The 13,731-nt window shown below is 44.2% G+C and overlaps 1 protein-coding gene across 1 annotated transcript in view; it reads left to right on the top strand.

Moving 5' to 3' along the window:
• The first annotated feature begins 7,210 nt into the window (after positions 1 to 7,210).
• LOC139174263 (potassium voltage-gated channel subfamily KQT member 4-like) overlaps positions 7,211 to 13,731 on the top strand; it is a 389,569-nt gene continuing 383,048 nt past the window's right edge. Inside the window, exon 1 of the mRNA XM_070764531.1 lies at positions 7,211 to 7,536. Coding sequence (XP_070620632.1) covers positions 7,211 to 7,536 — 326 coding nt within the window. The remainder of the gene's footprint in view (positions 7,537 to 13,731) is intronic.

Here is a 13,731-nt window from a genome sequence, read left to right as displayed (position 1 = left end):
TGCTAATATGGAGTGGGGTTTGCTCTCCTTTTATATTCCAATTGTTTGCCTTGTCTGCTTTGCTTTTATTGGACACCTTCAGTGCAAGTGAATAAGACATTGGCTGGAGACCTTAAACTGAGAGTTCTGTTCTAAGCAGGAATCAGACTTGATAATCTAAAGCTGTTTGTTTTTTTCAAACATGGCAACTTTAAGATGTGTGTACTTCAACTTCCAGAATTCATGTTGGTTGGGGAATTCTTTGATTTAAAGTCCACATATTTTAAGTTGCCAAGTTTGAAAAAAGAAAACCCACCAATCTAAAGAGTCGTTTCCAGTCCTGTCATTCTAAATGTGATGTGAAAATAATCTTTTTTTCTTTTTCTTTTGCAAGAAATATGCCCTGGTGGAGATACATTATTATTTTAATGAAAGCCATGTTGGAATCTTTCACAAAAAATAAAATAAAAAAAGTATAGAGACAAAGCAATAAATAAACGAAACAGCCAATTTGTACCTCAATGCTGACTTAGAAACCAGGAGGTGGCATGTTCTACTCATGCATTAAACATGGAAGCCAGCTGGATGGCCAGTCACTCTTTCTCAACTCATCCCACTCCACAGGGCTCTTTAGATTAGATTAGATTAGATTAGATTATTATTAGAGTTGGAAGAGACCTTGTAGGTCATCTAGTCCAGCCCAGCCTCTTGCTCAAGCAGGAGTTCCTACATCATTTCGGAGAAATGGCCATCCAATCTCCTCTTGAAAGTCTCAAGTGTTGGAGTGTTCACAACCTCCACAGGCAAGCCATTGCACTGGTTGATCACTCATTGTCAGAAAGTTTCTTCTTATTTCCAGGTTGAATCTGTCCTTGTCCATAGTTCCTTGTCTGGCCTTCTGGTGCTTTGGAAAACAGTCTGACCCCCTCCTCTGTGGCAGCCCCTCAAATATTGGAACATCACTATCATGCCTCCCCTGATCCTTCTCTTCACAGACTGGACATGCTCAGTTCTTGCAATGGCTCTTTGTATGTCTTAGTTTCCAGTCCTCTAATCATCCTGGTTGCTCCTGTGGGGAAAATAGTAGGCAGGGCACCTCTTCTCTCTCTCTCTCTCTCTCTCTCTCTCTCTCTCTCTCTCTCTCTCTCTTCCTCATCCAGCCAACAGGATGGTGGTTGGTGGAGGATCATTTTGAAGTAGGGGAAAAATAATATTTGCCCACTCCTATGTGAAGAGCAAAATCCTATGGATGCCATCTCTATTTACCACCAATTCCATTTTCCATTTGTTTTCCTGTCCATTAAAGAAGCCTCTCTCAATTAGTTAGGATTCTATTAAGAGGATCCATTAAACTGAGCACTCAGTAATACTTCAAAGTGTTTGTGAGGCTTTCACAAAACCACAATGTGGGCAGAATTGCCAACTTTACAAATCACCTCCAACCTCTGCTTTTCACAGCCATCTGATTTGTGCCTGGTAAAGGGAAAGGTTTTTCCCCTCCAGGTGTATCTGATTCTAGGGGGTGAGGCTTATCTCTGTTACTTAACCGTGTTGTCCAAAGACACTTTTTCCATGGTCATGTGGCCAGCATGACTATACACGGAGGTACACCACATGCAGTAATATTCCCACCTATTTATCTACTTGTATTTGCATGCTTTCAGACTTCCAGGTGGAAAGGAGCTGGAGCAAGGAACGGCAGCTCACTCTGTCATCATGCACTCAGGTCACAAACCCAGGCAGTCAGCTTTCTACCAGCTCAGCATCTTTAACCACTGAGCCATCGTGTCTCTGATTTCCACATACAATGCTGTAAAACTGAATGTTCCTACACCTGGGGGGAAATGACTTTGCCTTTTAATACTTGTTGCCAGCTAATGATCAAACCACTTAGGACTGTAAAAAGAACTATAAAGTGGTATATAAGTGCAAGTGCTATTGCTATTGCTATATGGAACTCAAAAGGCTTTCTCCCAAGGTGGTATCTAATTCACAATGAATAGAGTAGAGTGCAGTGCAGTGAAATCAAATAATCAAATCAAATCATCGCATCACATCATCACATCACATCAAATAGAACAATAACTTTATTGTTACTTTGAATGTACACTAATCGGCAAACATTAAAATGAAATTTCTTTGCATTCAGTTCTCAAAGGGTCACCACCTCCAATATATACTACGCAAACATAACTGACCAAATACATACATACATACATACATACATACATACATACATACATACATACACACGTACATACATACATAAATTCCCAACATTTGAATACCACAAAATTTGAATAACTTTCCCTTTGCTGATCTGCGGCATGTTTCTTGACTGCTTCTTCTCCTACAGTTGATGATTGATTCTAAGAGGCAGATACTCTTCATCCCTTCCTCATCTTCACTGATAATTATAAGGTTAGTTAAAAGTCGGTGAAGAGTCTTAGTCATTCATGGTTGTCTTAAAGATGCTTTTTCCAAAAGTCAACTGGACTTTCTTAATTTTTTTCTTGAAAACTTTCCTCTTCATACCCAAAAAGCATCCATAGAATGTCACAGAGGGCACCATAGCCTGCACAAATTCTAATCTTTGTAGATACAAATAAATCACAACCTTTGAATACTATTTCCAAGGCCTTTGCAGTGATGTAATCAATTGTTGTGGCCTATTTCTTGACTGCTTCTTCTTTCAGAGCTGATGGTTGATCATAAGGGGCAGAATCTCTCCACCACTTCTTATCTATGCTGTTAATTCTAAGGTTGATTGTTCTACCTGCTGTCATTGGTTTGGGTTTCTTTACACTTAATTTAAGTCCCATTTTGTTTACTTTGATTTGTGCTTTGCTGTCCCTCATCTGATGGGTACACCAACTAGCAGACCTCTCCTTAAACAGCCTTCATCCTCATTCCAAATTTGCCAGGTAATCATGACCAAGGAAAAAGCAATTAAAGCAACTGCCTTTAATCAAAGGCATTTCCTTGAATAAAATCTAGTCACCTGAGTGTTCATCTTCACTGCCCTTACCAAAAGATTGGAGGGGCCAGCATGAGGCTAAACCTGTTTCCCCTTATTCAAATGGAAAGCTGAAACCCTGGAAACGCATGTCAGAAGTTAAAAATCAAGAAATCCATCTGGCTGAGCCAAATCTTTGAATTACAGGAAAAAAGCCTGGTTCAAGTGGAATGGGAAAATTTGCCATAGCCAACTTGTGGCCAACTTGCCACAAGACAATTCAACAATTAAATGGAATTATTTAAAATAATTTGTAAAATATTTTATTTTTTGTCAGTCACTTTTCATTTTGTCTCTCCTTTGGCATCCTTTCTTTAACTTAAAAGTAACCCACTGCGAACTACTGCAGAAAATACAATTTCAGCAACAGTAAGTGATCAACGCCTGAAATTCACTACCCAACTCTGTGGTTTCTTCCCCAAACCCAAAAAACTTCAACCTTAGACTGTCTACATTCTCTGTAAGGGGTGTGCATAAGCGCACTAGCGTGCGTCCCTGTCTTATTGTCCTCATTTATCTGTACTTTTTTTGCTTATGTTTTTATACATATACCTGCTATCATGTACATGTTTAGTGTAACTTTGTTTCGGTGATGAAGGGTCCCGCGGCAACTTGTCCTTACGGCGAATTAATTGGCTTTGTCAAGTTAACTGTGGCCAATTGACCGTGGTGAGTGGGCGCAGGGCCGCCGATAGACCGGTATTACTGGGAGTGGCGTCACGGGCCTGGCCAAATTGAAAATGGGGGGGGCCCGGCACCCACCAAAAACTCCCCAACCCCGATTGCGATGAACTCTGCCTCTGCGGAGCTTCTCCGACAGCAGCCCCGCACCTTCTTCCCACCCCCGCGAGGAAAGAAGGCAGGGAGGCCGGTAGACAGGCAGGGAGCCCCGATGCCAGCCGCAGAAGGAGGAGTCACCGCGGGGGCAGGGCCGCCGATAGACCGGTATTACTGGGAGTGGCATCACGGGCCCGGCCAAATTGAAAAATGGGGGGGGCCCCGGCGCCCGCCAAAACCTCCCCAACCCCGATTGCGACGAACTCTGCCTCTGCGGAGCTTCTCTGACAGCAGCCCCGCACCTTCTCCCCCCCCCGCGAGGAAAGAAGGCAGGGAGGCCAGCAGACAGGCAGGGAGCCCCGATGCCAGCCGCAGAAGGAGGAGTCACCGCGGGGGTGTCTCGGCCAGTATTCCCTCTAATTTTTTTGGGGGGTGGGCGGAAAAGTATAGTGTCTGAGTGGCAGTCCCTTTGGGACTGGGCGGCACAGAAATATTAAACAAACAAACAAACAAACAAACAAACAAACAAACAAATAAAAAACCCACCCTGTTTTGCCTCAGAGAATTTCAAAATAAAATACTGTACTGTGTGTCTATAACAGTGAGCTCATAATAGGGCAACTCTATCAATATCAAAATGCCACTTAAATAGTTGAGCTAGTTTCAAACTAGATTTTGATTTTCTTTCTCTCTTCCTTACTCCCATTCTTTTTCTTTTTCTTTTCCTTCCTCTCTTTTTTCTATCTGTTTCTCTCTCTTCCTCTCTTCCTCTCTCTCTCCTTCCCTCTCACTTTTCCCCTCTCAGCTTCTGGGCAGGTTTGGAAAACTCTGAGTTGATGATGATTTTTAAGTGAGCGCTTGCTCACTGCTCAGCTTAGAGGGAACTATGGTCTCGGCCCTCCAGAAGCCAAGCCGCGCTGCTAGGGAAGCGGAATTGAGGAAGCCGGGAGAGGGCTGAGCCCGGCCGTCTTCTCTGCCGGTCTTGTATCCCCCCGAGGATTGAGAGGGCAAGAGAGCCGTGCCTTTCGGCCTCCGGAGGTGCTGGGCCGTGGGTTCGGGGGGGGCCATGAACACCGCCCGCCGCCCGGAGCCAATAGCTTCTTTTGGGCGGGCGCCAGTTTACTCGCTTGCATTCCTGCTGCTGGCGCTGGGAGCAGGTAAGCGCGAGGGGGAGGCAAGTGGAGATCCAGGTCCCTCTTTTCATGCATCCGCTCAGTGAGCCTTTCTTTGGAGTTGCCTTTTTCTTTCTTTCTTTCTTTCTTTCTTTCTTTCTTTCTTTCTTTCTTTCTTTCTTTCTTTTGTTCTTTCTCTCTTTCTCTCTTTCTCTCTTGCTCTTTCATTCTTTTTTCTCTCTTGCTTTCTTTCTCTTGCTTTCTCTCCTTCCTTCCTTCCCTCCTTCCATTTCTTTCATTCCCTCTCTCTATTTTTATTTCTCTTTCATTCTTTCTTTCTTTCTTTCTTTCTTGCTCTTTTTCTTTCTCTCTTTTACCTTCCCTTCCTCTATTTCTTCTTTTCTTTCTCCTTCCTACCTTCTTCCCTCCCTTCCTTCAGTCCTTCCTCTCTTACTCTCCCCTTTCATAAGTTTCCTTGCTTCCTTCCTCTGTTCCTGTCCCTTCCCCCTTTCTTTCTTTCTTTCCTTCCTTCCTTCTTTCTTTTCTTCCTTCCCTCCATTTCTTGCTTTCCTTCTCCTTCCTCCCTTCTTTCCTCCCTCACTCCCTTCTTTCACTCCTTCCTCTCTTACTCTCCCCTTTCACACCTTTCCTTGCTTCCTTTGCACCCTTCCTCTGTTCCTGTCCCTTCCCTCTTTCCTTCCTTCCCACCCTCCGTCCATTCATTCACCCATTCCTCTCTTGATCGCCCCTTTTACCCTTCCTTCCTTCCTTCCTTCCTTCCTTCCTTCCTTCCTTCCTTCCTTCCTTCCTTCCTTCATAGCTCGCCCTCGCTTTTCTTCCCTTCCTTCCAGATGGGAGTGCCCCCTCAAGATACCTGCCCAACTGCTGGTACCCTGCTTTTTCTCTCCCCTCATCCTTTCCAGCTCCTCGCCAGTGGCTGCCAGGTGTGGGATCCCCCTCCCCTCTCCCCTCGCTAGAAAGCATATGGTTTTGTCAACAAGGCCTCTTCCAAGAAGGGAGAAGTGCCAAGGAGCTGTAAATAAGCCATGCTCCGCCTGACCAATGCCAGGAGGCTCTTTCTTTCCCTCGCCGCTCCCGCTTCTTTCTTTCTTCTGGATGAGTCCACACAATCGGCTTAACCCAGTTCCTGAAATAGCCTATGGCAGTGTTTCCCAACCTTGACAACTTGAAGATATCTGGACTTCAACTCCCAGAATTCCCCAGCCAGCGTTTGCTGGCTGGGGAATTCTGAGAGTTGAAGTCCAGATATCTTCAAGTTGCCAAGGTTGGGAAACACTGGCCTATGGGACCGCCTCGCTTGGCGTGAAGCGGGAAATGATCCCTGGGGGATGGAGTGGCTCGGCGACTTAAAATAGTTTTTAAATGGCGGGGGGCCCAGACACTTAGGCTGTATGGGGCCCCAAAATTCCTGATGGTGGCCCTGAGTGGGCGATCGCGAATGTGGGCGCAGGACAGGCTGAATGAAAGAAGAAAACCCTCTGGAGGCAGCAGAAATTAGGATTTATGGCTGGTTTGAAGGCACTTTTCCATTGTTGTTCTTCGTGGTCTGGAAGACTGCATAGTTCAGCGCCCGCGTCGGAGATTGAAAGTCGCGCTTCCTTCCAGCCTCGAAGGAGGAGGCGAAGGAGAAAGAGGCAGTGGCTGGCTGTTGAGCGCTCGGCCCCTTCAGTGTCAAGGGTTTGCCGCGTCTTCGGAAACACGAGCCGGGGAGGCGGGGTGGGGGGGAGAAGGATGCCATGTGAGTCGGGAAGCAAAAGGCAGGTGTGAAAGCCAGTGGGATGGAGAGGGGCCGAGGGAAGAAGAGAAAGAGCCAGCGGCGGCGGCAGAAATCGCTTTTGCTGCTACCGTGGCCGCGCTTTTGACACTGCCCAGCTCTCCAAAGCGCAGCGCCACGCGAAGCCGGCAACTCTTCTAAACTTGGGCGTAGGCGGAGAAGCAGCATCCAGCCGAGGAAGTGGGGAGGGAGATCCGGGTCCCTCCACTCGCCTCTCTTACTCGTACTCCCCACGCCTTTTCCGAGGGGCTTAAAGAACCGGCGGGGAGCACTCAAGGCTGCTCGGCGAAAGTCCCGGTGTGCGCCCTGGCCAAGCAGTGGCAAAGTCCCAGGCTTAGTTTGACCGGGCGACCCAGGCTCAACCTCCAGTCTCCTTGCCAAGGGAAGGGCGGCTCCGGAGGGCTGGCGCCAGCGGGCAGAATCGCGGCGGAGTCCCTCCGCCCTCCGGCAACCGGACCATGCCGGGCTGACCTGCCGCGGAACTCATCCCTCTCCATGCCGTGAGCGCGCTCGCTTTTCCTGCCCAGCGCGATGGCCGGGGCTCCCGGCGGGGACCGCTCCGTGCTGCCTCCGTCCGCAGTCCACGGCGGAGGCGGCGGAAGCGGCGGCGGCGGAGAAGCCCCGCGCGTGGAATTTGTAGCCCTGACCGCTGTGCAGACGGAGAAGAGCGAGGGGACCCCCGCAGTTCCCGGATCCAGTCCCAGGCGCCTGGGACTCCTCGGGACTCCCTTACCGGTCCCACGCGGGGGCTCCGGAACTCGATCCATGTCGCAGAAGCGATATCGTCGCCTTCAGAACTGCCTCTACAACGTGTTGGAAAGACCCCGAGGCTGGGCTTTCATCTACCACGCTTTCATGTGAGTCCTGACCTTTCTTTCCTTCTCCGGTCCAGAACTTTTGTTTCAGGGGATCCGATGGTCGGTCCCTGGGGTCTCTCCTGGGTTGTCAGCAATGCTTCCCACTCGACCCACGCGTCAGAGTCATTTAACTCTTGGTCTTGTAAGAAGGTTGTGGTTAAGGAGAAGGCGTGCCGGTAGTTCATTCTAGCCAAACTTAGCTTGTGTAAACGTTGTCCTTAGATTGGAACACAGCCTATATTTTTGTCTTTCCTCTTCGTAGCTCATACCCACGCAAATGTAGATGCAAAGTCAGATTCCGCCACCATATAGTTTAAACTTTGGGAGAGGAACTCTTTTTTTAGGGGGTGGGAATTGTGGTAATTTAAGAAATTTAAGAAAAAAGAAACATCACAGCAAAAAACTTTTATGCCTGTTTAATTTCTTGGTTAAATTTATTTATTTATTATTTGGATTTGAATGCCGCCCCTCTCCGAAATGTTGGATAAGTGTATCAAAGAAACTGTTTCGTCTGTCTGACGAACTGGAGTTGGGTGCAGAAAAGCTGATGCAATAATTCTTCCAAAGCTTCCCAAGATTATTGAAATGTACTTGTTGATTGCTCTTGATAGGACCATATAGATTAGATTATCCGAGCCAAACATCCATCCATTCCTGTCAGATAAATAAGATAGAGAGCAAAGTTTTGCAAGCATGCTTGGGCGTGAGATTGCTGCCTTTGAAGCTATCACAAGGCAGTTTTAGAAGATGTTAAATGGGAAGCTGTTGCTAAATTCAAGGATCCTTGGAATGCAGCCTTGTCTCAAAGGATGCTCACCAGGTGTGCCGGACCCACCACTTCAGAATGCTTAGCCAGAAAGAAAAAGATTGAGAAAAGATTAAAAAGAAAGGGGGGATTAGAAGTATCATTTTTAATTCAGGTGACGAGAATAGTAGGGAATAGGGGGGCAGCACTGATAAAGTTATACATCCAAGATAATTTTAGGTCAGATTAAAAATAATGATATAATAATAAAAGCTTTGGCAGGGTGATAAGATAGTAGAAAGAAATTACCAGTCTGTTCCAATAAATGATTTTTAAAATTAAAGATATTCCACTCAGGGGAGGTAAAGAAAGAAGGAGAGGAAGTAGAAAGGTAGTAGGAGATAGAGAGCGGAGAGGTTGGGGAAGGAAAAGGGATAGAAAATTAAAGAAAGAAGAAGGGTGTGAAGAAGAAGAAGGGAAAGGAAGGCTGAGTGAATAGAAAATGGAAGTTCAGACTGGCAGATATTGATTGTAATGATTTAGACCGAAGTAAAAAAGAATGCTTAGCCAGAGTGGCCAAGGTTTATTAGCAAGGTCTCTCCCATCCTCAGATTGTACTTTTATTCAAAAGCACTTTTGTTCAATTGTACTTTTATTCAAAAGTAGATTTCAGCCACTGTAAAGGAAAGGTAAATGGCGCCTCCTTGTCCCTCCCCCCAACTGTCCTCTGACTTCTAAGAAGCACTAGAGTCATCAAACAGGGAGGGACCTTCAAGGTCTTCTAGTCCAGCTCCCTTGCCCAAAGCAAGAGTCAATAGGCCTGTTTGTCCATTGTTGAAGCAAGAGGAATCACAGTGCATGGAAAGATTTATAAATCTTTGTAAAAGCACTATGAAGACCCCGGTTGATCTCCTGGTTTAGGAGCTCACAAATGAATCCCCGCCGGCTGCTGGAATCATCTTCAATCATCATCAAGGGGGGACAGTTGTCAATCTTGGAAAATTTGGAGCCAAGTAGCTTCATTTCTCGCTAAATAAAGGATCAAGAAATCATTGGCACAAAGATCGGTTCTATATAACTCTAAAGCTCTTGTGGCTTTTAACGGAGAGAAGTTGTGTTGGGAAGATGCCCTATGCTTTAAGAGTTGTGTAAGTTCCAGAGAGTGACTCGGTCTGCAGTTGCGCCCTCCTGCTTTTACAAACCCACATTTTGTTTTTAACTCAAAATGCTAATCTAGTTGGTTTTGAACAAGTTTGCTTCTTTCTTTGTGCTTTAATCTGTGATATGAACTCTTTAGGCTGGGTTAAGGTTTAGGTATCTGCATTGGCATTGATGAATTCAATGATCAAGTTAACTTGGTTGAGCAAGATGTATCAATCTTCCCCCCAAAGAATTTTCCAGCAAGTTTCTGCAGATGGAAGATGGTGAAAAAAAAGCTACCCAGATCCCACCGCCATGGTGTTTAGTTGGCATTTTAAAAAGTGTCTCTAAAAGATGGCTTTGGTTTTGCATTTTGCTACAGCCTTGTGATTCCTATAGCATCCCAGATGCTTTCCTATTTAATCTCCAGTTCAGATATTTCCAGATATATACTTTAGCTTCATAATAATAATTAAACAATATTTATCTGAAGTGCACCCACCCTAGTAGATTCAAATCTGCATAGGCTCATTTACAGCAGTCAATTTAAATTTAGACATAATTACTAGGATTTATTTAAATTTCAAGGCGATTAACCTCTAATGACCAATCCAAAATAACCTTGACAAAATTAAAATTTAGTTAATTTTGACTCTGTTGCTAACCCTTCAGTTATTTATTTTGCAGTAAATATGAATAAGTGTAAAAAAAATGAACATATAATAGTGGCTGGTAGATTCCCGTCTCCTCCCTAAGTCCTTTCTTTAAAATCACTCCTAAAAAATAGATAGTTGTGCCCAATTGATTTCAAAGTTTTAAACAAGTACTAATCCAAAATTATATTGAATTGGCAATAGGGATAAAGTTCATTTCCCATTCTGATTTGTTCCAACCTTCTCTAAAATTAAATCAGCTCGCCTTCAGTCAGTAACCTCATTCATTTCCTAGGGCTTTCTCCAGAAATTGAATTTAAGATACAATAAGGAGTTTACGATTTGATGGCTGCTGGAAAGACACTTAGAGAGTGAGGCAGAGGAGGAAGAGAAGAGGAGGGGAAAAGACTATTGGAATGGGGAAGAAAGGAAGGAAGGAAGGAAAAAGAGGGAGGGAGGAAGAGGACTTGTACAAATACACACACACACACACACACACACAAACAAATTATACATAAGAATTTCAATTATGGCTGCAGGATTCATTCCTGTCCTACTGTCCCCATTTATTTGTACTCATTTCATGTGTTCATGTTCATGTTTATATTTGCAACTGTTATCTCTTACATGTTTGACAAACTAAATTTATAATTAATAAATAAATAAATAAATAAATAAATAAGTAAGTAAGTAGGTAGGTAGGTAGGTAGGTAGGTAGGTAGGTAGGTAAGTAAGTAAGTAAGTAAGTAAGTAAGTAAGTAAGTAAGGAAAGAAAGAAAGAAAGAAAAAAAGAAAGAAAGAAAGAAAGAAAGAAAGAAAAAAGGGGATCAACTTATTCTCCAAAGCACTAGAGGGCAGGACCAGAAACAATGATTGGAGACTAATTAAAGAGAGAAGCAACCTGGAATTGAGGAGAAATTTCCTAACAGTGAGGACAATTAACCAGTGGAACAGCTTGCCTCCAGAAATTGTGGGTACTTCATCACTAGACGTTTTTCAGAGGAGACTGGATAGTCGCTTATCTATAGTTGTATAGATTCTCCTGCTTGAGCAGAGGGCTGGACTAGAAGACCTATTCTATTCTATTCTATTCTATATTCTATTCTGCTCTGCTCTGCCCATCATCATTCAGTGAAAAGTGATTTCTTCCTAAGTTGCTAATCACACACTCTCTGTAAACAATTGATAGTTGGCGGCCATATGTTTTACTTTTCAAACAATGAAGAATAAATATTTTAGTACAAAAAAGGGCAATGAGAATTTACTATATCTGTCCAGATTTAATTTAATTTTTTAGATTTGTATGCCGCCCCTCTCTGTAGATTCAGAGCGGCTCACAACAGATGTCAATTTCTAAGCATTAGGAATGTAATTCAAAAGAATTCGAACCTCTGAGATTAATACATCAAGTTTGAAAGCTGACATAATATATGTTTCCCCCAGAATTGAGCAATTATAGCAGTAGTGGGTTCAGAAGTGCAGAAGTGCCCCAAGTGGGTGGGCGGAGCCTCCATCCACCACAGCTACTGGTTCGCAGAACCAGGCCGAATCGGGAGCACTGCACCGCTGAACTATAGGGCTGAACAAACGTATCTTTAAACAAAGCATTACTCTCATTTTATCTCCTGATGATTTACATAAGCCTTTGCTATATAAACTCCGTGGGATCCAAGGAATCTAAAATATTGTTTTGGGTTAAATATGATATAATCCAGGATCAACTGAACATTTTGGGTCTCATGTTAATATCTTTTCCTAGTGTCTGGACTCTCAAATTCTTTATTTAGCAATTAAAATTGCATAAACTTTAACTTGATGAACTTGATAAGTTTTTTATTCTAGTTGTTTGAGTCAGTGTGTAATGTGGAACCAAGTCCATGGACCTGACTTCTGACTGTGCAAACCAGAAAAGGGAACAATTCAGTAACCAGATTAAAAATTCTATGTGAACCATACAATAACTTAACCTTAACCTTTAGACTAAACCTCTTAAAGGCTGGCCTAGCAAGAACTATAACCTGATGCCATCACATATTTCATAATGTAATCGTGCAATGATACACTTGCATTATGGCAGCTTTTGCACAATGAGACATGTAACATCTAAGTTTCCAACCCCCACTGCAGCTTGCTTTGACTACCCCTATGGAAGTGTAAGAAGTAAGAAGTGTAAGAGATGCTACCTATGAAATGATCAGATAATAGAGGATAGAGCTCTCATCTACCTTACCGCGAAAGAGACTCAGAAGGGATTCTTCTTAACTTCTCAGACTGAAAAGGAGATGTCGAGCGATTTATGCTTTCAGACTTGCAAGATTCTGTTAATATAGAATTGTTATTGCTAATGCTTTTACAGTAAAGTAGAGTAGCTCATCTAGTCTTTTTCCTGATATAACAGATTTAACAGATTAACAGAGTAGGAAGAGACCTTGTAGGTCATCTAGTCCAACCCCCTATTCAAGCAGGAGGCCCTACCTGCACCATTTCTGACAAATGGCAGTCCAATCTCTTCTTGAAAGCCTCCAGTGATGAAGATCCCACAACTTCCAAAAGCAACTTCTTTCCATTGGTTGATTGTTCTCACAGCCAGAAAGTTCCTTCTTATTTCTAGATTGAATCTGTCCTTGATCAATTTCCATCCATTATTCCTTTTCTGTCCTTCAGGTGCTTTTGAGACTAACTTGACCCCCTCCTCTCTGTGGCAGCCCCTCAAATATTGGAAGACTGCAATCATGTCTTCCCTGGTCCTTCTCTTCCTTAGATTATCCATGCCCAGTTCCTGCAACCACTCTTCATATATTTTAGTCTCTAATCCCCTGGTTGCTTTCCTCTGCACTTTTTCTAGAGTCTCAATATATTTTTTTATTTCCTGGCGACTAAAACTGTATGCAATACTCCAGGTGCGGTCTAACTCAGAGGTGGGTTTGCTTGAAGAATTATGCAAAGAACAAGTTAAGCAGTTCTTTCTCTCTGTTGCCTGTTACTTCCTTGTCATATTCTCTGTTTAGTGGACCCATGGTCCTTGATTATTGTTATTTATATGTTGGAAGAAACTTTTTAACTGATCTTTGACTTTTGTTCATTCTGGAGCTTTGCAACTGGGTAGACCCGTGGTGGCGAACCTATGGCATGGGTGCCACCTGTGGCATCCGGAGCCATATCAGAGGACACGCGACATTGCCAGGTTTCAGCTCCAGCACACATGCATGCTGGCCAGCTGATTTTCAGCCTTCCAAGATAGCCACTGCTGCAGCTTCAGCTGCTGCACAGCCATAGAGTGGCTGCCGGGCAGAAGGGGTGCAGGGACTGAAGCTGCAGCAGTGGCTATCTTGAGAGCCGGGTCGGAAGCGGTGGCCGAAATGGGCGCCAGGGGGCGCAAGCCGCCACAGCTGATTCCATTCGGATTGGCAGGGCACGGGCAACCATCATACATACATTGTTAAGGACCTTAATCTTCATCATGGGATTGTGGGAATGCTGTGATGCTCGCAAGGGTGAGAACCCATCAAAAAGGGAGCCTTTGCACAAGTCCGTCTTGTGCACCCTACCTAGACCAGGAGGCTCTTCGTGCCCTCATCACCTCATGTCTTGATTATTGCAACACGCTCTACATGGGGCCATCCTTGAAAAGTGTTCAGAAACTCCAGCTGGTTCAAA

The sequence above is a fragment of the Erythrolamprus reginae genome, chromosome 11 (genome assembly GCF_031021105.1).
Source record: "Erythrolamprus reginae isolate rEryReg1 chromosome 11, rEryReg1.hap1, whole genome shotgun sequence".
In the NCBI taxonomy this organism is placed as follows: domain Eukaryota; kingdom Metazoa; phylum Chordata; class Lepidosauria; order Squamata; family Dipsadidae; genus Erythrolamprus; species Erythrolamprus reginae.
The sequence above is the reverse complement of the archived record's forward strand: the minus strand, read 5'-3'. Positions and strand labels throughout refer to the sequence as shown.